The 22,883-nt window shown below is 38.5% G+C and overlaps 1 protein-coding gene across 1 annotated transcript in view; it reads left to right on the forward strand.

Annotated features, from left to right (window-relative positions):
• The first annotated feature begins 8,485 nt into the window (after positions 1-8,485).
• Positions 8,486-22,883, forward strand: part of Dnai3 (dynein axonemal intermediate chain 3) — a 73,572-nt gene continuing 59,174 nt past the window's right edge. The window contains exons 1-2 of the mRNA XM_027935103.2: positions 8,486-8,827; positions 21,454-21,622. Of these exons, the coding sequence (XP_027790904.2) occupies positions 8,486-8,827; positions 21,454-21,622 (511 nt within the window). The remainder of the gene's footprint in view (positions 8,828-21,453; positions 21,623-22,883) is intronic.

Below are 22,883 nucleotides of genomic sequence, written 5' to 3' on the forward strand. Positions count from 1 at the left end.
CCAGCATAGGCACCACCCCCACAAAGGACACTCAGCTGCTACCCACATGCAGGAACTCTGGCCGCCACTCCATGTGGACCCCCATCTACTAATGTGGGGCTCCCCCAGTCACCTCCATCTTGGGATTTAGCAGCTAGCTCCATAGTCCCCTACTCAAGGTAGCCTGCCTGCACCTGGGGACATCACAGGCTCTGAAGAAAGCTTATAGCCACAACTCTGCATGCCACAGCCATCACCGGGCTCCCCCCATCAGACCCAACACCCCATTGCTGAAAGCAGCAGCCTCCATGTTGGGTCACCTCCATCACCATCTTTAGTCAGGGAAACTACCAGTTTGAAACACCCAATAGCCAGGTACCCATAGTTTTCTAATTCCTCCCAATCCCCAGCAGCCTCTAACTCAGCAGAGTGACTGCTCAATTCAAAACAGCTCTCTGTGACAGGTGCGCAGCCACCAGAGTGCAACACACAAGACCCCCAGAGAGAAAGGTCCCTGATCAGGAAGTAAAAAGGGAGAGGGTGAGGGAGATACACTTTAGAAACTAATTTAGGTGGCAGGAACTGTGAGGTCCACATGAGATGAGGAGACCCGGCGCCCTCATCACAGGAGCAGACTTCAAAGGAGATCCTTGAGGTACAGTCTCCCAACAGGATGATGGTGTTATACCCCACTTCCAGGTACCCTGTACCCAAGACCAAACCTCACACCCTGGTAACCCCCACCATCCTGAGGGTGGAGATACCAACTAAGAACAGAAATCCCCACCTATTGGATGAGAAGGAAAGCAGGACTAATCTCCAACCAAAATAATCCTGGTTTCTTCCTTTGAGATTTTTTTTCTTTCTTCTTCCCCTTTATTCTCCCACCCTCACATCCCGACATATGTGAAACCAAGTATTTTGCATGAATTAGGATATTGAGAACTGAGACGACTGAATAGTTTATTACAGTTGTATTATATATTCTTTTTTTCCTCCAATTTTTACTATTTTAACATTTTTAAATTTTTCTTAATATATATGTGTATTTGTCTTAGGTACTCTACTGACTTTCCACTTACTTGTCTACCCCAAATTATTACCTCTCTATTCTCCTGTTACTAATCTTCTTCTTTAGATTTCTCTTTCACACTTCCTAAGATATAATAACTCTGTATCCTCATCTCATATCTCCTCAGCATATCTCTCTATACCTCACCCCTGGTTCTTTGTCCACCATTAGAAACTGTAAACCTTTTTACAAACCTACTGATTATATTGTAGATAATAATTGAATTCACTATTTCTGTACATTGTGACCAAACTTTAATGTCTTAATAACAACTATTTGTTTTTAGATGGTATTTTGTGTATATTGGGATCTGTTAACATTGTCCTTCCCCTCAAAGGTGAGGTATTGGAACCCTACAGGGGAGCTATAAGTCTAAAGGTAAAACAATAATGCCTCGGATCAACAGAGCTAGAAAGGAAGCAATATGAAAAGACAAGGGAAGAAAGTGCCCCAAACAAATTAAGATACCACATTACTAGAATCCATGGCCAGCACAGCAGATGAAATTACAGATAAGGATTTCAGAATGAACATAATCAAAATGTTCTGTGAAATAAAGGATGATATAAGAGAGCAAATATAGGCAGCAAAAGATCATTTTGACAAAGAGCTACATAAGGAAATACAAGAAGCAAAAGATTACTTCAATATGGAGATAGAGGTTCTAAAGAAAAACCAAACAGAAATCCTTGAAATAAAAGAAACAATAAACAAAATTAAAAGCTCAATTGAAAGCATCACCAACAGATTAGACCACTTGGAAGATAGGACCTCAGATAATGAAGACAAAATATATAAAAGAACGTAGACTACACAGTGAAATGGTAAGAAATCATGATCAGAACATTCAAGAAATATGGAATAGCATAAAAAGACCAAATTTAAGAGTGACTGGGATAGAGGAAGGCATAGAGTTCCTAACCTAAGGAATGAACAATCTATTCAATGAAATAATATCAGAAAATTTTCCAAACACGAACGAATTAGAAAACCAAATTCAAGAGGCTTACAAGATACCAATGTACAAAATCCACAACAGATCCAAACCAACGCACATTATAATGAAAATGCCTAACATATAGAATAAGGATATAATATTAAAAACCATGAGAAAAAAATCAGATTACATATAGGGGGAAACTAATTAGGTTATATGCAGATTTTTTAAACCAGACCCTGAAAGCCAAAAGATCCTAGAACAATATATATCAAGCTCTAAAAGAAAATGGATGCCAACCCCCCAAAAAAAATTTGTATCCAACAAAATTAAGCTTTAGATTTGATAATGAAATAAAAACCTTCCATGATAAACAAAAGTTAAAAGAATTTACAGCTAGAAAACCTGCACTACAGAACATCCTTGGTAAAATATTCTATGAAGAAGAAGTGAAAAACAACAATGAAAATCAGCAGAGGGAGGAATTACACTAAAGGAAAAGCTAATCAAAGGAAAACCCAAGTCAAGTTAAATAACAAAAATGACTGGGAATACAAATCATGACTCAAAAATAATCCTGAATGTTAATAGCCTAAACTCACCAATCAAAAGATACAGGCTAGCTGATTGGATAAAAAAAATATGATGCCTCCAAGAGACTCATCTCATAGGAAAAGTCATACACAGACTGAAGGTGAAAGGTTGGGAAAAAGTATATCACTCATAGGCACTACAGAAGCAAGCAGGGGTTTCCATCCTCATATCAAATAAAGTAGACTTCCAGCTAAAGTTAATCAAAAGGGACAAAGAAGGACATTTCATACTGCTCAAGGGAATCATACACCAATAAGACATAGCAATTATAAATATATATATCCCAAACAATGGAGCATCTATGTTCATCATCAAACAAACTCTTCTGAAGTTCAAGAGTTAAATTGATCACAACACAATAATTCTGGGTGACTTTAATACACCTCTTTCACCACTGGATATATCTTCTAAACAAAAGCTGAACAAAGAAACTATAGAACTCAATAATAAACAATAACTAAGACTTAGCTTACATATATATACAATATTTCATCCTTCAACAAGTGAATACACTTTCTTCTCAGCAGCACATGAATCCTTCTCTAAAATAGACCAAATATTATGCCACAAAGCAAATACAAAAAATTAGAGATACTACCCTGCATTCTATCAGATCATAATGCAATGAAATTAGAAATCAATGAAAAAAAAAAAGAAATCAATGATACAATAAAAAATAAAAACTACTCCAACCGCTGGAGACTAAATAGTATGCTACTGAATGAACAATGGGTTGCAAAAGACATCAAGGAGGAGATTAAAAAATTCTTAGAGGTAAATTAGAACACTGATACAACATATCAAAATCTCTGGAACACTATGAAGGCAGTACTAAGAGGAAAGTTCATTGCATGGAGTTTATTCCTTGAAAGAAGAAAAAGTCAACAAATTAATGACCTAACACTACATCTCAAAGCCCTAGGAAAAGAATAAATCAACACCAAAAGCAGTAGAAGACAGGAAATAATTAAAATCAGAGCTGAAATCAATGAAATTGAAATTTTTTTAAAAAATGAAAAAATTGACAAAACAAAAAGTTGGCTCTTTGAAGAAATAAATTTAAAAAATAGACAAACCTTTAGCCATGATAACAAAGAGAAGGAGAGAGAAAACTCAAATCAAACATATGTGATGAAAAAAAATATATATATATCACAACAGACACTACAGAAATACAAAAAATAATTAGAAATTATTTTGAATACTTGTACTCTAATAAAATAGAGAATATGGAAGGCATCAATAAATTTATAGAGGCATATGATATGAGTTGTCCAAATTGAATCAGGATGATATACACAATTTAAACAGATCAATTTCAAGCAAGGAAATATAAGATGCCATTAGAAGCCTACCAACCAAGAAAATCCCAGGACCAGATGGATACACAGCTGAGTTCTACAAGACCTATAAAGAAGAACTAATACCTATACTATACAAATTCTTTTGTGAAATAGAAAAAGAGGGAGTACTTCCAAACTCATTCTATGAGGCCAATATCAACCTTATTCCAAAACTAGGCAAAGACTCATCAAAGGAAAAAAAAACCAAAACTTTAGACCAATATCTCTAATGAACATAGATGCAAAAATTCTCAATAAAATTCTGGCAAATCGAATACAAAAACATCAAAAAGATAGTGCACCATGATCAAGTGGGGTTCATCCCAGCGATGCAAGGTTGGTTCGGAAACCAATAAATGTAATTCATCACATCAATAGACTTAAAGATAAGAATCATATAATCACCTCAATTGATGCAGAAAAAGCATTCAACAAAATACAACACCCAGGGCTGGGGTTGTAGTTCAGTGGTAGAGTGCTTGCAGGTGTGAGGCCCTAGATTCAATCCTCAACACCACATAAAAATAAAGAAGTAAATTAAATTTTTTAAAAAACTCAACATCATAAAAGCTATCTATGCTAAGCCTAAGGCCAACACCATTCCAGATGGAAAAAAATTGAAAGCATTCCCTCTAAAAACTGGAAAAAGTCAAGGATTGGCACCAAAATAGACTGGCAGACCAATGGTACAGAATAGAGGACACAGAGACTAACCCACATAATTACAGTTTTCTTATATTAAACAAAGGTGCCAAAAACATACATTAGAGAAAAGACAGCTTCTTCAACAAATGGTGCTGGGGAAACTGGAAATCCATATGTAACAAAATGAAATAAAACCCCTATCTCTCACCATGCACAAAATTCAACTCAAAGTGGATCAAAGACCTAGGAATTAAACCAGAGACACTGAGCCTATTAGAAGAAAAAGTAGGCCAAAATCTCCATCATATCGGATTAGGCCCCAACTTCCTTAATGAGACTCCTATAGCACAAGAATTTAAATCAAGAATCAATAAATGGGATAGACTCAAACTAAAAAGCTTCTTCTCAGGAAAAGAAACAATCTGTAAGGTGAATAGAGAGCCTACACCCTGGGAGCAAATTTTTACCACTTGCACATCAGATGGAGCGCTAATCTCTAGAGTATAAAAAGAACCCAAAAAAGCTAAACACCAAAAAACAAATAGCCCAATCAATAAATGGGCCAAGGAACTGAACAGACACCTCTCAGAAGAGGATATACAATCAATCAACAAATATATGAAAATGTTCAACATCTCTAGCAATTAGAGAAAAGCAAATCACAACTACTCTAAGATTTCATTTCACTCCAATCAGAATGGCAGCTATTAAGAACACAAACAACAATAAGTGTTGGTGAGGATGTGAGGAGAAATATACACTCATACATTGCTGGTGGGACTGAAAATTGGTGCAGCCAATATGGAAAGCAGTATGGAGATTCCTTGGAAAACTGGGAATGGAACCACCTTTTGACCCAGCTATCACACTCCTTGATCTATACCCAAAGGACTTAAAAACATCATACTACAGTGACACAGCCACATCAATTTTTACAGCAGCGCAATTCACAACAGCTTAACTGTTTACCAACCTAAATGCCCTTCAGTAGATGAATGGATAAAGAAAATGTGGTATATATACACAATGGAATATTGTTCTGTGATAAAAGAGAATAAAATCATGGCATTTGCAGGTAAATGGATGGAGTTGGAGAATATAATGCTAAGTAAGTTAGCCAATCCCCAAAAACCAAATGCTGAATGTTTTCTCTGGTAAGGAGGCTGATTCATAGTGGGGTTGGGAGGCAGAGCCTGGGAGGAATAGATAAACACTGGATAGGGCAAGAAGGTGGAAGGGGAAGGAGGGGGCATGAGGGTAAAAAAAAATGGTGGAATGAGATGGATATCATTACCCTAAGTACATTTATGAAGACACAAATGGTGTAAATATACTTTATATACAACCAGAGGTATGAAAAATTGTGCTTGTATATGTAATGAATTATAATGCATTCTGCTGAATTAAAAAAAAAGAACTTCAGAGGGTAGGTAGACTTTGAAATTACATGCAACATTTTATGTATATGTGGATATGGTCACTTTTTCTCTGGGGAGAAACTAAAACTTTAATAAAAAAATTTTTTTTTAAGTTTAAAAGCGCTGAGTGGTAGGTAATAGGGTGTACGTACGGTAGAGAAGCAAGATCTAGTTTGGTTTCTATTCTACAATTTAACACTTGTGTGACTTGATGCAAGTCACTCAGACACCTCAGTTTCCTGTCCTGTAAAATAGAAATAATGATATCTACCCTCATACGATTATAACAAGCATTAAATAAAAATGCAAATAAAGCTCTAGCATAATGTCTACCTCTGCTTACCCTCTACCCTCAGCAGATAGGGCAGTTTTCTAAACAGCCAATAAGGTTCTTCAGAGCATTGTGAACCTCAGGGAACTGAGATGTTCTACAAAGGGGAGAGCAGTTACTCAATTCCCAACTAGCCCCATCACTTGTTTCTGCTTTTCACTGCAGACCTTATATTTATATAATACACTTTACTTTTCAAAGTATTTGATATCAATTGTTTCTTTTGTCACTTTGAAAAGGGTGAGGTGGCTTTTCCAAAGTAATGGAGAAAGTCACTCCAAAGATTGGGACTTATCTTGGATTTTTCCCCCAAACTAATTTTGATACTATGGAAACCTGTTCAAAATAAAATATCCCAAACCACCAAGAGAGTAAAATCCTTCCAGACAGAATAGAAAGACTGGTTGTTTGTTGTTTTCATAGCTTATACAAACAGCAATGAAGGGGGAATAATACAACCTACATTTATACACTACCTGGCAAGTCACTATTTAGGTACCACACTGTTTTCTAAGTCTAGAAACCACATTTGATTTGGATTCCAACATTCTTGGCAAACCCCAAACACTTCCAAGAAATAGTTGTTGGTTATAAAAGCTAGCCATGGGGAACATTTTTAAACTCTTGATTAATAAGAAACATTAATAAGGATATTGCTGAATGAATAAAGTATAAAGCATGTTTACCAAGTAGCATATGCAGTACCTTCAAAATGAAGTAATTGTGATAGAACTTATTAAAGTGTGGCTCTTACGTTTGTGGATAAAATGTAATGATGAGGAATAATTCTTAGATTAAGACAAAAGAGAGAGAAAAGAGTTAGTATCTTGTATTTTCAAACAAAACATTTAATTTTCTTCTTTTAAAAAGTAAACTATTTGAGCCAGCATTTAAGAAGACTTTTACTATAGGACTTATTACAAAGATGATTTATGTTGATAAAATTTTCATATGAATACCAACATAAAAACGAAGTTGCTAATAATATTTTTATGGACTACAGAGTTAAGAGCACATTAAGCTCTTTCCGTTTTGATATAGAGAAGATGAAACCTTAAACAAGGCAGCCACACACCGTGTAACAATAACCCACAGGAACAGAGAGAACATGAGCCAACCACCATTAATTTATTTAGCACATCGCACCAAGTTGCTCCGGAAGCCAACATTACATTCAAAAAGACAGGAGGTTCATTCAATTGGCTGCAAACGTTAATTTTACCTGTCTCAAAAACTCTCCTGAGGGTGCAGTTTGCTAACTGCAAATTGCTGGAATCCCCAGTAGCAGAAGGCACCTTGGCAGCTACTTTTTGCATCTACCCGGAAGGCACTAGGAGTGCAAGGTATGCACAGACCCCATCAAAAGAATTGGTGTGAACATACTTTATATACAAACAGAGATATGAAAAAAAATTGTTCTCTATGTGTAATAAGAATTGTGATGCATTCTGCTGTCATGTATTTAAAAAAATAAAACAACAACCACAACAAAAAAGTCTATCCCAGGTATGAAGCATGCTCTGATACATGTAAATCACTGATTTACAGCTGTCAGAGGCTTAACTGGATTGAGCTGCAGGAAATTAGAGATAGGGAATCTGTGTAAATGGTGAAAGCCTCTGAGTTGGTGACAAAGTGATTCAACCTTTCCAATTTCACCTGACACAAAACTTCGGCAACAAGCCTTACTACTCCTCTGTCAGGTGGTAGGAGGTGCGAGATGCCGCGCTGACCCAGAGCAGTCGGCCTGTGAGCTCCTAAGCTCTTTAGCCCGCTAAAGCTCCCCTGGCAGCTGTTTTCCGCCAGGACCGAGACCCACTGTAGACCCAATTCCACTCCCTGACCACACGCCTCTACTAAAGGGACAATCCGAGTTAATAGCAGCGGGCTGAGCAACTTCAAGACCATCCCCGAGCTCCAGGAAGTCAATGCAGAGTGCAGCCTCTCAGGGTAGAGACTCTGGGTCGGAGGTGGCTTTCTGCTCTCGGAGTCCTGGACCCTGGCTTTTGAGTGGGCGGAGGCCTGGCGGGAGCTGATGGGCCGAGCTCACCCGCCGCAGCTACCACCTGGGGCTAACCCAGACCAGGCGCGCCGAACCCACGGGACCCCGGAGACCGGGACCCTACCCCCAGCCCGCGCGTGCTACTAACTGACCTTTAGCCAGCGATGGAACTGGCGTTGTGCCAAACAGCTGCATCTCGCACCCCGCTCCCACCTCTGTGCCCTCTATGGCGTCAAAAGCCCTGTCCTCCAGCTTTGCGTCACCTACAGCTCGCTACACAGTGGTCCCTCCCTGCGCGCGAAGCGCTGTTCCCACGACACCTGATGCCTCCGGGTGGCACCTGGTGCGGCTCACCTGTGGCTCCCGGCGCGAGGAGGGGGCGCCCAGTGGGGAACAACCGAGCGACTGGGCGAGGAGGCGTCAAATCTGCTCAGCAGCTGGGGCGTGCTGCATGTCAGCGCATTGCCCGAGCAGCCTCTGAGGCTCTGCTCCGCCCAGAGTCCAACGTGAGCCTGGCATCCTCCCTCCCCTGGCCGCTTTAACCCGTGACCCTCCTCCCCACTGCTCAGCTTCTTTTCCACGCCCTTTCTGGGGCAGCCGTTTAGCAGGACGGGTGGACAAAGCAGCCCTCTGAAGGACTCCGGTGCTGTCCGAGTGCTTTGGCACCCTCTCCCCTTACGCCCCTTGCTTTCATAGTAAACACCCCTACTTCATGGTGTGGTGCAGGTGCCTGGGCTCGGGCCTCATAGGGGCCAGGGCCACTCCTCCTGGTCCATTCCTCTCCAGTGATTTGTAGGACTTACACCCAATATTGGATGAACAGCACCTAGCACGTGTAAGAGCACAGTCCACTCCAAGGCCTGTCATTCTGATTTTCGCGTACAAGGTGAAATTCTGAAGTATAAGACATCAAGCCCGAGCCTTGTGCCCTCCTTGGTTCTTCAGACAAGTACCATGAAAATAAGACTATAAACTGGACTCTTCTCGAGGCTGGGCAGTGGGACGAAGAGCCCTGGGAGCCTCTTAGAAACAATGTGATTAGAAGCACCTAAAGTAGACTTTGAACTGTAACTTTTTTTTTTTTCATGAATTTAACCTTAGTCTACTCCTTATCAGGAATGGATCAGGAACTTTGATTTTAATTACAATCATTTTGGATTTGCTTTATTTTTTTATTTTTATTTATTTATTTATTTATTTGATTTTCGTTATTTGGGGCCACAGGTAAGTTTGTAAATGCCAGTAAATTTCCTTAGCACGATATTCCGGAAATTGTATCAAGAGTTGTCAGAGGCCCCGCGCTGTGGCGCATGTTTGTAATCCCAGCGGCTCAGGAAGCCAGCCTTAGCAAAAATGAGGCATTAAGCAATTCAGTGAGACCCTGTCTCTAAATAAAATACAAAATAGGGCTGGGGATATGGCTCAGTGGGCAAGTGTCCCTGAGTTCAATCCCTGGTATTCCACCCCCCTCTGCCACTGCAAAAAAAGAGCTGTCAGACGTAGATCAGTTTGCCATAGCAATTTATAAATGGAATTATCTTTTCTTGTAATGGCATACAATAATTTTTTGCTGTTCATTAGCCTGAATCCCAAGTGTTGTAGAGAAGGTAGATAGATGCCTAAAAGATATAATTGGCACACTCAATTCTCAAGTGCAATTTGAAAAATATAATCTCTAATGCCCATTTGCTGCCACACAATTTAACACTATCTCCTTACTGTAACATTGAACTTATGGCGGTGGTGAGAGTTTACAATGTGTGATTGTTCGGGACAATCTGAGTCATGGGAAGGCTTATAGGCATAAAGGATAGCCTTCTCTCCCTCACTTAATTCTATTTAGAGCTGAGTTATTCAGACCCATGAATGAAAAAAGCTAGGCTTTGGAGTCACACTAATGGGGTCCCAAATTCCCTTCTATTCCACTTACTGACCAGCCTCTAGAAATTATTTACTCTTTCCACCTCTCTATTTATTTTATGTTGAATTGTCTAATAGATGGAATGGTGAATTTTAATTAATATGATGCATATAGAGCACTCATTACTGTGCCTGGCATATTTTGATTCTGTTTTTTTAAATGTGCTTGAGAATGTTGATTCTGTTTTTTTAAAGATCTAAATTAATGAAAAGATACACTGTGTTCATCAATTGCAATGCTTAATTCTATTAGGATGTCAGTTTTTAACCAAGTTCATTTATAGACTCTACCCATTCTCAAGGAAAATTCCAGCAAGCTATTTTATAGAAATTGACAAGATGATTCTAAAATCCATATGGAAATGCAAGGAACCTAGAATGACCAAGGTTCATTGGTCTGGAGGATTTTCCCTACCTGATTCCAAGCCATCTAATGTAACTATATAAGCAAAACAGTTTGGTGTCGGAAAAAAGAGACAAATAGAATATATATAAACTATAGAACAGAGTCCAAAATAGACTCACATGCATGTACCTGTTCAGTTGATTTGTTTCAAAGGTGTCAAATAATATAAGGGAGAAAATTAACCTTAACAATCAACAAAGTGTTATTACGGGCTCAAAGAAGTACACTGACACCAAGTAAAAGAAAGAGGAAATGCTAATAATTCCAAGATTTAGGTAAACATTTCTGGAAAGCAGGGCAGGAGCTCAAGAAAGAGAAGCAGTTAAGATCTAATCAGTCAATCTTGCTTTTAAATATTGCCTTGTTTTAAGTGTGTGTTCCTGGGGCTGTTGGGGAGTTGTTTTTGCAAATAAAATGAATGTCAATACATTTACACACATGAAAGATACTTCCAGAAGTAAATCTTGGAAGCAAGAAAGCCTCTAAATTGGCAGTTTCAACATATGACTCTGTGTAATACTACTGCTGTCGCTAGGAGATAAAAATGTTATTTGAATATTACCCAATCAATTCATTCGCTGCATTTTCCAGTATTTGAGTCATGTGCTGCATAAGGATATTTTGGTCAGCAACACACTGCATACATGATGGTGGTCTCATAAGATTATAATGAAGCTGAAAAATTCCTATCATCTAGGGATGTTGTAGGCATCACAAAATCTTAGCACAACATATTACTCATGTTTATGGTGATGCTGATGTAAACAAATCTGATGCATTGCCAGTCATGTAAAAGGGCAACACACACAATTATACACAGTATATAATACTCAATAGTAATAACAAATGATTATGTTACTGGCTTATGTACTTACCACGGATACTTTTAAAAAAAATTTTTGTAGTTGTAGATGGACAGTATGCCTTTATTTTATTTGTTTATTTTTATGCAGTACTAAGGATCAAACCCAGTGCCTCACACATGTGAGGCAAGCACTCTGCCACTGAGCTAAAGCCCCAGCCCCCATACTATACTTTTTATTGTTATTTTAGAGTGTACCCCTTCTACTTATATAAAACAAAAGTTCACTGTAAAATAGCCTTGGACCGATCCTTCAGGTAAAAGCATTGTTACCAGAAGAGATGACTGTTCACACATGCTGTTGCCCCTGGAGACCTTCCAGTGGGACAGATGTGGATGTGGAAGACACTGATATTAATGATCCTAGTCTTGTGTGGGCTTGGGATGATGTGCATGCTTTTTGGTTTTTAACAAAAATTTTCAAAGGTAAAAATAGTAATAATAGAAAAATCTTATAGAACAAGGACATAAAGAATATTTTCATACGATTGTACCATGTGTTTATGTTTTAAGCTGTTATTATGAGAGTCAAGTTTAAAACTTAAAAATGTATAAAGTAAGACTGCTATAATTTGTTAATAAAGAAGGAAATTTTGAAATAAATTTGATATAGCTTAAGTGCAGTGTTCACAGTCTACAGTAATGTCCTTGGCCTTTATATTCTTTCACTATTCACTCAGAGAAAATTCCAGTTTTGAAAGCTCCATTCACAGTAAGTGTCTGATAAGGTATAGTATTTAAAAAAAAAACAAACTTTTATACCACATATTTACCATACCTTTTCTATGTTTGGATATGTTTAAAAACAAATACTCAGCAATGTTTTACAATTGCCTACAGTATTCAGTATAGTAACATGCTGTGCAGATTTGTAGCATAGGAGTAATAGGCTATCCCATATAACTAGTTGTATATAGACTACACATCTAGGTTTTTGTAAGTATACTCTATGATGTTCACACAGCACTGAAATTACCTGATACATTTCTCAGAGTATGCCCTTGTTAATATAGAAGCATGACTGTATTCACTAAAGTATATAAAAAAAGATGAAATATTTTCATTATTAAAAAAAATTAATTGGGCTGAGGTTGTGGCTCAGTGGTAGAGCACTCACCTAACATGTGTGAGGCCCCGGGTTCAATCCTCAGCACCACATAAAATAAATAACTAAAAATAAAGGTATTGTGTCCAACTACAACTAAAAAATAAATATTAAAAAAGTTAATTAGAACAGACTTTATATATAATCAGAGATATGATAAATTATTGTGTAATTGTGTATTAAGAATTGTAATAATAAATAAATAAATAAGTAAATGAGGCAAAAAGAAAGTTAACTGGTTTTCCAACGAAGAATATGTATTTTTTATGAGTATCAGTATATATGAATACTATTTCCTTTTTGAGAAGAACTAGACCATATTAACCAAAGCCTAACTAATAAATTCTCCAAATTAAATAAAAAAGAAACCAATAAAACACTCAGTTGTATGAAAGAAAAAAAAAGTTAGTTTATATAAAGCAATATATGCCCTATGTTCAATATGATAATGCTTTTGGAAGCACTTTTAACAACTGAACCAACATCAAATGCAGAATAAGAGAAATTTTATCACCTCTAGATATTTATCACAAAGTAAAAATATCAAATAAAGTGATTATTTTATGTCTTAAATTACCATTGACAGAATAACTTAAAATATTAGTCTTATTTTTCACTTAAAAATATTTTTTAGAATTAGTTTGTATCAATGCTTCCTTGTTTTAATGATTTTTATTATAAAATATCTATAACAGGCCAGGTATGTGGCAGGTTTCAGCTACTTGGAAAGCAGAAACAGGAAGATCACAAGTTTGAGGCCACTTTCAGCAACTTAGCAAAACCCTGTCTAAAAATAAAAAATAGAAAGGGCTGGTGATGTACTTCAGTGGTAAAATGCCCCTGGGTTAAATCCCCAGTACAAAAAAAGGTGGGGGGAGAGGCTTGGTGCTGGGGATACAGCTCAGTAGTGAAGCATTTGCCTAGCAAGCACATGGCTGGCGATTCAATTCTTAATTCCACACACGCACTATTTTCACACACAAACTATAACAGCAATCATTATTATATATAATTGAAATATTTAATCTCGTTCAATATACTGGTTCACAGTAATAATAAACCATGCTTTTATTATCTTTTTTAAACGAAAAGAAATCCTTGGAACTTTTAGCATAATTCTAACACAGAAAAACTATTCACTGTTTATTCTTACTTCCTATATTTTAAGAACATCTAAATAAAATGGTATGAAAAATACAAAATAACTTATAATTTTAGAAATTTCAATTTTTTTTCTATTCCTGAATTCCAGTGATTAACATCTGTTTGAAATTTGGAAACACTTCTATGATAACCAATAGATCCTCATGACATCCTTGGTATCTGGTGGATAGAAGGGGACTTTTTTCCTTATTTCCCAGATATTCTTGCCATGTCAAAATTGTATTTGCTTTATAGTAACAGCTCAGCTGAAGTCTCAGGTAGTATGGGTGTTAAGTCACACATATGTAAACCCAAAAGGTTGTCCACATTTCTGTCTAAAGCATTCATCTTCTGTCCCTAAAGGAGATCCTAATAAAATGTTTATTTATTCAGCATACACACACACACACTTAGATTATTGAGGACCTCCTATATTACAGTGAGATTGTTAGGTACTGTTGATAAAAATAGAAATAAAACATAATTCCTGGTTGGGAATAGAGCTCAGTGGCAGGACATTTGCCTAGCATGTACAAAGCCCTAGGTTTAATGCTCAGCACTGCACCAAATAAAATAAAATATAGTTCCTATTCTAACAATCTTAATCTAGTAAACAATGTTTTTTTTTAATTATGGGAAAAATTCAAATAGAGAAAATACAAAAAATAAATAACAGGTCGATCCCAATTGATACCCACAATCCTCCAATTGAACAAATATTAGTTTTCATTTTTTGCAGGTCCAGTCTTTTTATTTTATTGAAATAAAGCATTACAAAACTGACTGCTCTACCTCAATGCAGCTTCAGTCATGAATTCATGTAAATCTTTTCAATTCATATCTATGTAATATTTCTCTCACATATAGAAATAATTCATGCATGTTTTTGTTCATAAAGATGAGATTTTTCTGTACCTAATCTTCAATGCTTACCTGATAATTTTGTTCTAGTTCTATCCAGGCAAGTGTATTTATTTTAACAGCTTCATAATAATTTATTGACTGTACCATAGCATTCCATCCATTTCACGACTAATGCACTTTTTTTTTCCATTACAAAAATTGTCAGTGAACATCCATGAACCAATTCCTTATGCACATGTGTAAAAGTTTCCCTAGGTAGGGTAAGTATCCAGGAATAGAATTGCTAGATTATAGGAGTGTACATTTTCAGTTTTAATGTAGACCACCCAAATGATCTCCAAAATGGTTGCCCCACATCACTGAACACACATTTATAGTGTAGCAGTAAAAATGGCAAAAATCTCTGCCTTAGTAGAGTTTATTTCTCAGTGGACAGTCAACGAACATAAGTATATTTTGCAATGCCCTGAAAGGTGATAAATACTCTTAAGAGAATGAAGGGTGCTGGGGAGTTGTCATTTTAAAGGGTGAAGGGTAGGCCTCACTAAGAAGTTAGTATTTTAGCAAAAGTTTGAAGGGTATGTGGTTTAAATGTTCCAGACAGAGGGAATATCTAATGCAAGAGAGGAGCTACCTGCCATGTGTGTTTGAGTAACCACAGGAAAGCCAGTGTGTCTGCACAGATGTGAGCTGCAGGGAGCAATGGTAGAAAATGAAACTAGTAACAGGAACCAGGTTGTCCTGGACCTTGCAGGCCATCAAATGTAAGCTTTCTATGGAGTGAAATGAGAGCCAGTTGAGGGTTTTAAGCAAAGGACTGACGTGATATTGACTTAGGCTTTTTTGTCTGCACTGCCTAACATAGCATCTGATATATTTTTGCCACACAACCAAGAAGACAAAGTTACCATCCACTGCAATGAAGAAGACTGCAGGGTGAACAGGAAGGTGGGGAGAATTTAGTCTTGAATGTGTATCTGAGATGTCAATCGAGTTCTTTTCAGACCGTTAAAGGGCTGGTTGGCTTTATTTCATTTTCATCTCTTTACACACTGATACTTCTATAAAATACAGTACAAATGGAAAACTGGAATAAAGACATTTTGAATATGAACCTCAATTTTCTTCATATGTAACACAAAGAGACTCTACTGAATTGCTAAAAAGTTTTTAAGCACTTTCAATTTCTGCACTTCTTTTGTGGAATGGTAACAAATATTTCACGGGCTAGTGGACTAGTAACAAGTATTTCCTGGCAGGCACTGACCTGACTGACACACTCTGGTTAACTATGTGTTAGTCATCCAAGTGGAAATGCCTAGAAGACAGATAGATATTTAAATTTACATTTAATCATAACCAAAGGACAATAACAATGTCTTTAAATTCACTTTGCACAGAATTAAGATTCTGATTTAACAAGCATTCGCTAAATATATACCACATTTAAGGCACTATGCGGGCCTTTTTATGGCAATGTTATGTAAGAAGGACCAGAGGAAGATCTATGGGCAATCTGGACAGGCTAATAATGGGTAATCTCTTCATATCCATCCTCAAAGGCTCATCTACCATTTATCTGATGGCAAGAGGGGGAAAATAAACATATGCTTGTTCTTTACATTTTAAATGATTTATTAAACACAATTTTCTAAACTATACAACTTTGAGGGAGCATACTGAACCGTTCAACATTTGGCTATGAAAACTGGGCAGACTCCAGGATGGGAGTATTGCTTTTTAATTGCACCTTATGACTTGGAACCTCACATGACAAAAATATTCACCACAGATTTTATTTCAAATCTGAAGCTGGGTTGAGAGAAGAATCAATTCTTCTATTTCCCAGCAAATGAGAGTTCCCTACAGAAACCTGAACTATTTGCAATTCATTTCAAAAATGACCTTTTGAAGAATTCCCCTATGGCAACAATGTGCTTGCTCCCACCCTTTATCTGTCTTGCTCTGAGGAGAGCATCATGATCCCAAATTTTTCAGATATAAAACTGAGATTTAAAGAATTTAATAGTTTAGGGCTGGGAATGTGGCTCAAGCGGTAACATGCTCGCCTGGCATGTGTGGGGCGCTGGATTCGATCCTCAGCACCACATAAAAATAAAATAAAGATGGTGTGTCCACCGAAAACTAAAAAATAAATAAATAAATAAATTTTAAAAATAGTTTATATGATGCTGCTTATCTAAAAAGTGACAGATTTAGTCTTCAACACTATTTTCCCATTTTAAATCCAGTATTATTGTGTGTGTGTGTGTGTGTGTGTGTCCCCATCCCTGGTGGTAAGAATCACTAAGCATGTGGAATTGGTATTCACTGGCTGTCTGTGCCTGCTGATATTGTAGCACTATCACTGCCATACAGCAGGTCCCCCATCACCAACTCTTTCTGGGTTTAGGGAGACTCACCTACACTCACAGAGAAGTCCACTCTGGTACCACACAGCCCCATGTTTTTCCTCCTCAGCTTTTGAACTGCCCCACTGGAGATGTGTGCTTCCTATGGTCTGCAGAGATTCCCTTGTGGGAAGGGTCAGAAATTCTGGAGTCATCCAGGCCTGTACTCCTTAGTTTCAGTACACTTAAGCCATTCTCTGCATAAGTAGCAAGATTGCCTTTCTCCTCACTTTAGTGTTGAACATTTTCTAATTTCTCATTGGAGTTCTTTTTTTTTTTTTTTTTTTTTTTTCCTCTCTCTAGAAATGTCACAATTGGTCCCTTTCTCCAACAGCTTAAGCTTTGTTCCCAGGTCAGACCATTCTGTTTGGTTTTCTCATTTCTATAGCTGAGCATTCTTCTCAGATGCTCCTTGGTTCCTCATGCACTAGACTGTGATATTTCTCCAAGCATTTTGAAAACATGTGGTCATTCCATTAGTTTAGGATTCAAACAATTACATTTCCATCTTTCTCACCTTTTCTCCCTCCAGGCATATTGGTGCAGAGAAACAAAACTTATTAAGGCTCCAAAACGGGGTTTTCCATCCCTAGTTTCTGTGCTAATTCTTTTAAAATACATATAATTAGTAGAAATCTGCCTCAGATCTAAGTTGTCAGATCATCTTCCATAAACCCAATCTGAAATTTATCTAAATGTCCCTAAGTTATCAAAAAAGCATTTTCAGTCCTGACTTCTTGACCTCCATTCAATAAATAAAATTAAGAATAAATTTTAAAATATTTTTTGAGAGAGAGAGAGAGAATTTTTTAATATTTATTTTTTTAGTTTTCGGTGGACACAACATCTTTATTTTATTTTTATGTGGTGCAGAGGATGGAACCCAGCACCCCGCGCATGTCAGGCAAGCACGCTACCGCTTGAGCCACATCCCCAGTCCCAAGACTAAGTTTTATGTTCTATTTTTATGTTTCAGGCAAATTTAAATCAGCATCCCCTGGATGGAAGCATTCACTGTGACCATAGTGCAGTTTCATTTCTGAAAGTTTCATTTCTGAAAGTTCCCATGAAAGAACGGACGGTCAGTCAATCATGCATTTGTAACATGAAGAAATTTCTAAACATTTTCCATTTAATTTCTAACTTTCTTGACATGTGGCTTATGACTCATTCCCCCAAACATACATCCCCTTGGGATATCTCTAAAGAAAAGATGACAGAAGTGCTTGGTGTCTCATCTAAATCACAAGGTTATACTTCTCACTTCCTTATATCTGACTTCAGTGAATTATGACTATTTTTCAAGAAAAATTCTTTAGAAGAATACAAAGAGGCTTTGATTAGCTCCTTCTAGGTCTGTTTTCAAGAACAGCCAATTAAATAACTAAGCATATTTTACCAAATATATCAGATGCTACTTTTGGCAGTGCAAATATAAAAGAATGAAACACTTTGCCACCCCTAATATTTTTAAAGGGAGACACCCATATAAACAAGCCATTGCAGCACAAGGTAATACTTACTCTAATTGATAAACAGAGGAAAAGGTGAAACAGCTTTACAGAGAATGTGATGTTTGAGTTTTGAAAATTAAAAAGGAGTTTATCAAGTAATGAAGACGAGGAAAGGCATATGGGTGGAGGTAGAGCTGGACAGAAATAAAGGGATGAGCAGATGTTTGTGAAAGGGAATGGCATTTTGGGGGAGCTATCAAGAGCCCTGTATAACTAAGGCCCTGGCTCCCACCCTGGAACACACCACTCCAGGGTTTGTCCAGTAGTACATCAGGAGCTGTGGAAAAGAATGGGATAAGTATGTCACAGTTGCCTTGCAATAATTTGTGTTTATCCAACTTAATATCAATTCTAGCTAATAGTGGTTTTATACATTTTTAAAAATTAAACATGAGGGATGGGGATATAGCTCAGTTGGTAGAGTGCTAGCCTAGCGTGCACAAGGCCCTAGGTTCAATCCCCAGCACCATCCCCTCAAAAATAAATAAACATGAATACCTTGTGAAGCAGAATGTAAAAACCTCATGAATTCTTTATATAAAACTAATATATCAGTTGCAGAAATCTATTTCAATTTATAACCCCTCATCAGCCTACTACTAACCCATAATCCCTCTTTTCATGCCCTTCAGCTCTTAGGGGTCTTCAGTTGAGAAGCACTGGACTAAATGGGTTGCACTGGGAAGAGAGGAAGGAAGAGAGAAAAGTCTAACTACCTGTTTTTAAATGTATCATTCAGAACTCTGCATAGCACTTCATATGCCAGGTTGAGGATATTTAAGCAGGCTCAGCATTGAATCCCTGGTTTAGAACATTTCATGGCAACTTGGCAAATAAATGAGACAGGAGAAGATAGGACAATTCTAGACATTAGATGGTAGATAAGTCATACCTGAAATAAGGGAGACATAGAAGATGGTTAAGAGGAGATGGATTATTAGAGAGATATTTGCAAAAGAAAAGTTATAGGATTTAATAATGTGTTGATTGTGAGCAATAGAAGGCAAGTTAGGGATGACTCAATTTTCTAATTTTGCCAACTATCACTGATAGACAGTGATGCTCTTACCTCAGGAAATAAAAAAAGAAAAATGTTTCTGAAAGATTTCTGAAAGATATCTGAAAGATAATGGATTGGCTTTGACTACACTGTGGTACATACAGCATAGTAATAAATTAATTCACTCATTCATTCAGTATCTTTATGTAGCAATTATTCAATATCAGGATACAAACTAGACTGGTAGTTAGAAATGCCGGATAGTTAGTGAAAACTCAGGTCTGAAGTTTAGGCTGTGAATATAGAAATGATGGTCACGGATGCATTTAAAGGTGCTATTCTATACTGAGAGGAAAAATAAGATGCCAACCAGGAAAGCACACAGAATGAGGAAACACGACTCAGGACTGAGATAGGGGAAAGTTAATCTTTCAGCATCAGGAGTAGAAGAGTCCAGGAAAAGGTTAACAATGTTTAGATAAGACTTCTGCCAAGATCATCTCCTCCCCGTCCCCGTCCCCCTCCCCCTCCCTCCTCCCCTTCCCTCTCCCTTCCCCCTCCCCTCCTCCTCCCCCTCCCTCCTCCCCTTCCCTCCCCTCCCTCCTCCCCTTCCCTCTCCCTTCCCCCTCCCCTCCTCCTCCCCCTCCCTCCTCCCCTTCCCTCCCCTCCCTCCTCCCCTTCCCTCTCCCTTCCCCCTCCCCTCCTCCTCCCCCTCCCTCCTCCCCTTCCCTCCCCTCCCTCCTCCCCTTCCCTCTCCCTTCCCCCTCCCCTCCTCCTCCCCTCCCTCCTCCCCTTCCCTCCCCTCCCTCCTCCCCTTCCCTCTCCCTTCCCCCTCCCCTCCTCCTCCCCCTCCCTCCTCCCCTTCCCTCCCCCTCCCTCCTCCCCTTCCCTCTCCCTTCCCCCTCCCCTCCTCCTCCCCCTCCCTCCTCCCCTTCCCTCTCCCTTCCCCCTCCCCTCCTCCTCCCCCCTCCTCCTTCCCCCTCTTCCTCCTCCTCCCCCTCCTCCTTCCCCCTCTTCCTCCTCCTCCCCCTCCTCCTCCACCTCCTTTCATGATTCCTATAGTAAAATGTATCTGGATTTTGCACGCAAATTCTTCTAAAATTGTAAAGAATCAACGTGATCTTTCTATGTATGATGTAAAATCTTTATTTAGGATTAAATGTCATTTATGTTACAAGCCTATAGCCTCTTCTCCAGTGTTTCATTCATATCGAATGTAAGAAAATTAATTCAGACCAATTATGGAAGTCAATTGCGTTGTTTTATTAAATTCTGCCAATTTACAAATTAGGGCAGTTATAATTAATTTTTTTAAGGAAAAGAGGGAAACTGTTCAGAGAGCTTGAGCTTCACTCTGAATCCCTTGGGTCTCATAATTACAAGATAAAATGATCCTTAGAGTTACTCAGGGATTCAAACGTTTCCACCCCTGAGATTCAGACATCCAGGACGAGTCAAACTCTATGAAAAATTTATTTTTGCAAGAGGAAACTATATTAACAGTTCTGGGACGCCCATGACACCCGGTTGAACCCAATTTCCTCTTCACACCTGAATTCTAAGACAGGTTCCTAGGAAGGATTCAGCTCGCCAGAGAGGGGTTGCCGGGGCAGCTGTCCCAAGGGTTTCCTAAAGGGCAATTTCCATAAGCCCTTAGTCACCCATCCTAGAGAGCTCACCCCACGAGGATTCTTGGTGGGTGCGAGGCTTGGACCAAGCCTGTGAGACCTGGCCACTGACGTAGAAACAGACCTAAATTGCTCAACCCTCCCGGTCAGTGTTAAACTGCGTACAACCCTCGCTTCCGTTAGGTGACGTCACAACCCAGCAACCAATCACAAGCCATCTCTAAAAGAAACTGTTGGAGAGCGAACACTGTATTGGTGATGATGCTTTGTCAATCTCAGCAGAGGAACCGCCTCTTCTCTCTTAGCAACGGATGCGTCCTGGCAACACCCGGCGAAGGAGCTGCGATTTGTACTCTTGGGATTTGTTTTTCTGAGAGAGGAGAGTCAAACTCCCATCTGCAGTTCTCGAAGGAGCTTTTCTTCTTTCTCTTCAGTTTATCCATAACAGGTAAGGACAGCTCTGAACGAGAAAGGAGTGAAAAAAAGTTATTTTATTCACTCTTTCAAGGGAGTTCAGAAATATTTCTGCATTGCTGAGGTGAAGAATACAGATGAAAATAACAACAACAATAATAAAATAAGACTTTCACTGCTTTCAGAGAGAGCTTCCAACCTAGCCAAGCAGGCAAAGAAAGAGCAGTTAACGAGAACTTTGAGAGCAGGTATTGACTTGTCCACAGCTTATATATCTTCAGTGACTATTACATTGCCTGACACATAGTAGACATTCAATAAATCATTAAATGAATGAATATTTAAAAAAATGGCACGATCTTGGTTATTCAGGGTGGGGGAGGATCCAACAAAAGACTAATGCTGGCTTTAGTAGTTAGATGACTTCAGGACTGTAAAATAAACAGGAAGATGAATGCAGATACAAACTTTTTGAAAGTAAGGACCCTACCTATTCCCCTAGGGATTATTTTACCTAGTAGTGAGTTTCTGCTAAAATGCATTCTCTCTCCTTCCTCCCTAGTGTATGGTGAATGCTAAATGTTAAATAAATTCAAACAGCAATTTTTCAGGCAGTTCTGAGTGTGAGGCCTTCGGCTTTTGCAGAGGTCTGGCATAATTAACAACATACAGTGAGATTAGAATGTGTTAAAGAGAACAAGATTATTTTAGTCTGAGAGAAAGTCGGGGTGGCTTCAGAAAACTGGTCACATTGTGCCTAGTGGAACCTTAAAGGATGCACGTGGTGTGGATCAGAAATGGCTGGAGGGTAGGGTGTTCTCCAGACAGAGAGAGAGTGGGTGAGGGGGTGCAGGGAAGTACTAGAACTGTTTGAGAATGGATGGTAACCCTGTGAGGCTGGACAAGAACTGAAAAGGTGAGTGTGATGAGTAGACTGCGAAGGGTGTTGAAGGACATGTGTACAAGTTTGGACTCTATCCCATGGTGTAAAGTGTGATGTGCAGACCACCAGTGCAGGACTGCCTGGTACTGCTTTTAAAATTTCAGGGTCCCACAATCATTATAGGCCTACCGAATCAGAGGGTGAAATTTGCATTTCAAATTAGCTCCAGTTCAGAAAAGTGACTTGAAAAATAAGATTTGCATTTTAGGAACTGGAGTTCTGAAGGCAGGCCTTAGATGTTTGTTCCACTTAGCACACAGGCAGGAAGGTCAGCTAAGTGTTATGATCTAGATTAGAGGGTTGGGTAAAGGGGACTCTGTGGATGAAAAAAAAAAAATTCTACACTGATGCT

This window comes from Marmota flaviventris, chromosome 10 (assembly GCF_047511675.1).
Source record: "Marmota flaviventris isolate mMarFla1 chromosome 10, mMarFla1.hap1, whole genome shotgun sequence".
Classification (NCBI taxonomy): Eukaryota; Metazoa; Chordata; class Mammalia; order Rodentia; family Sciuridae; genus Marmota; species Marmota flaviventris.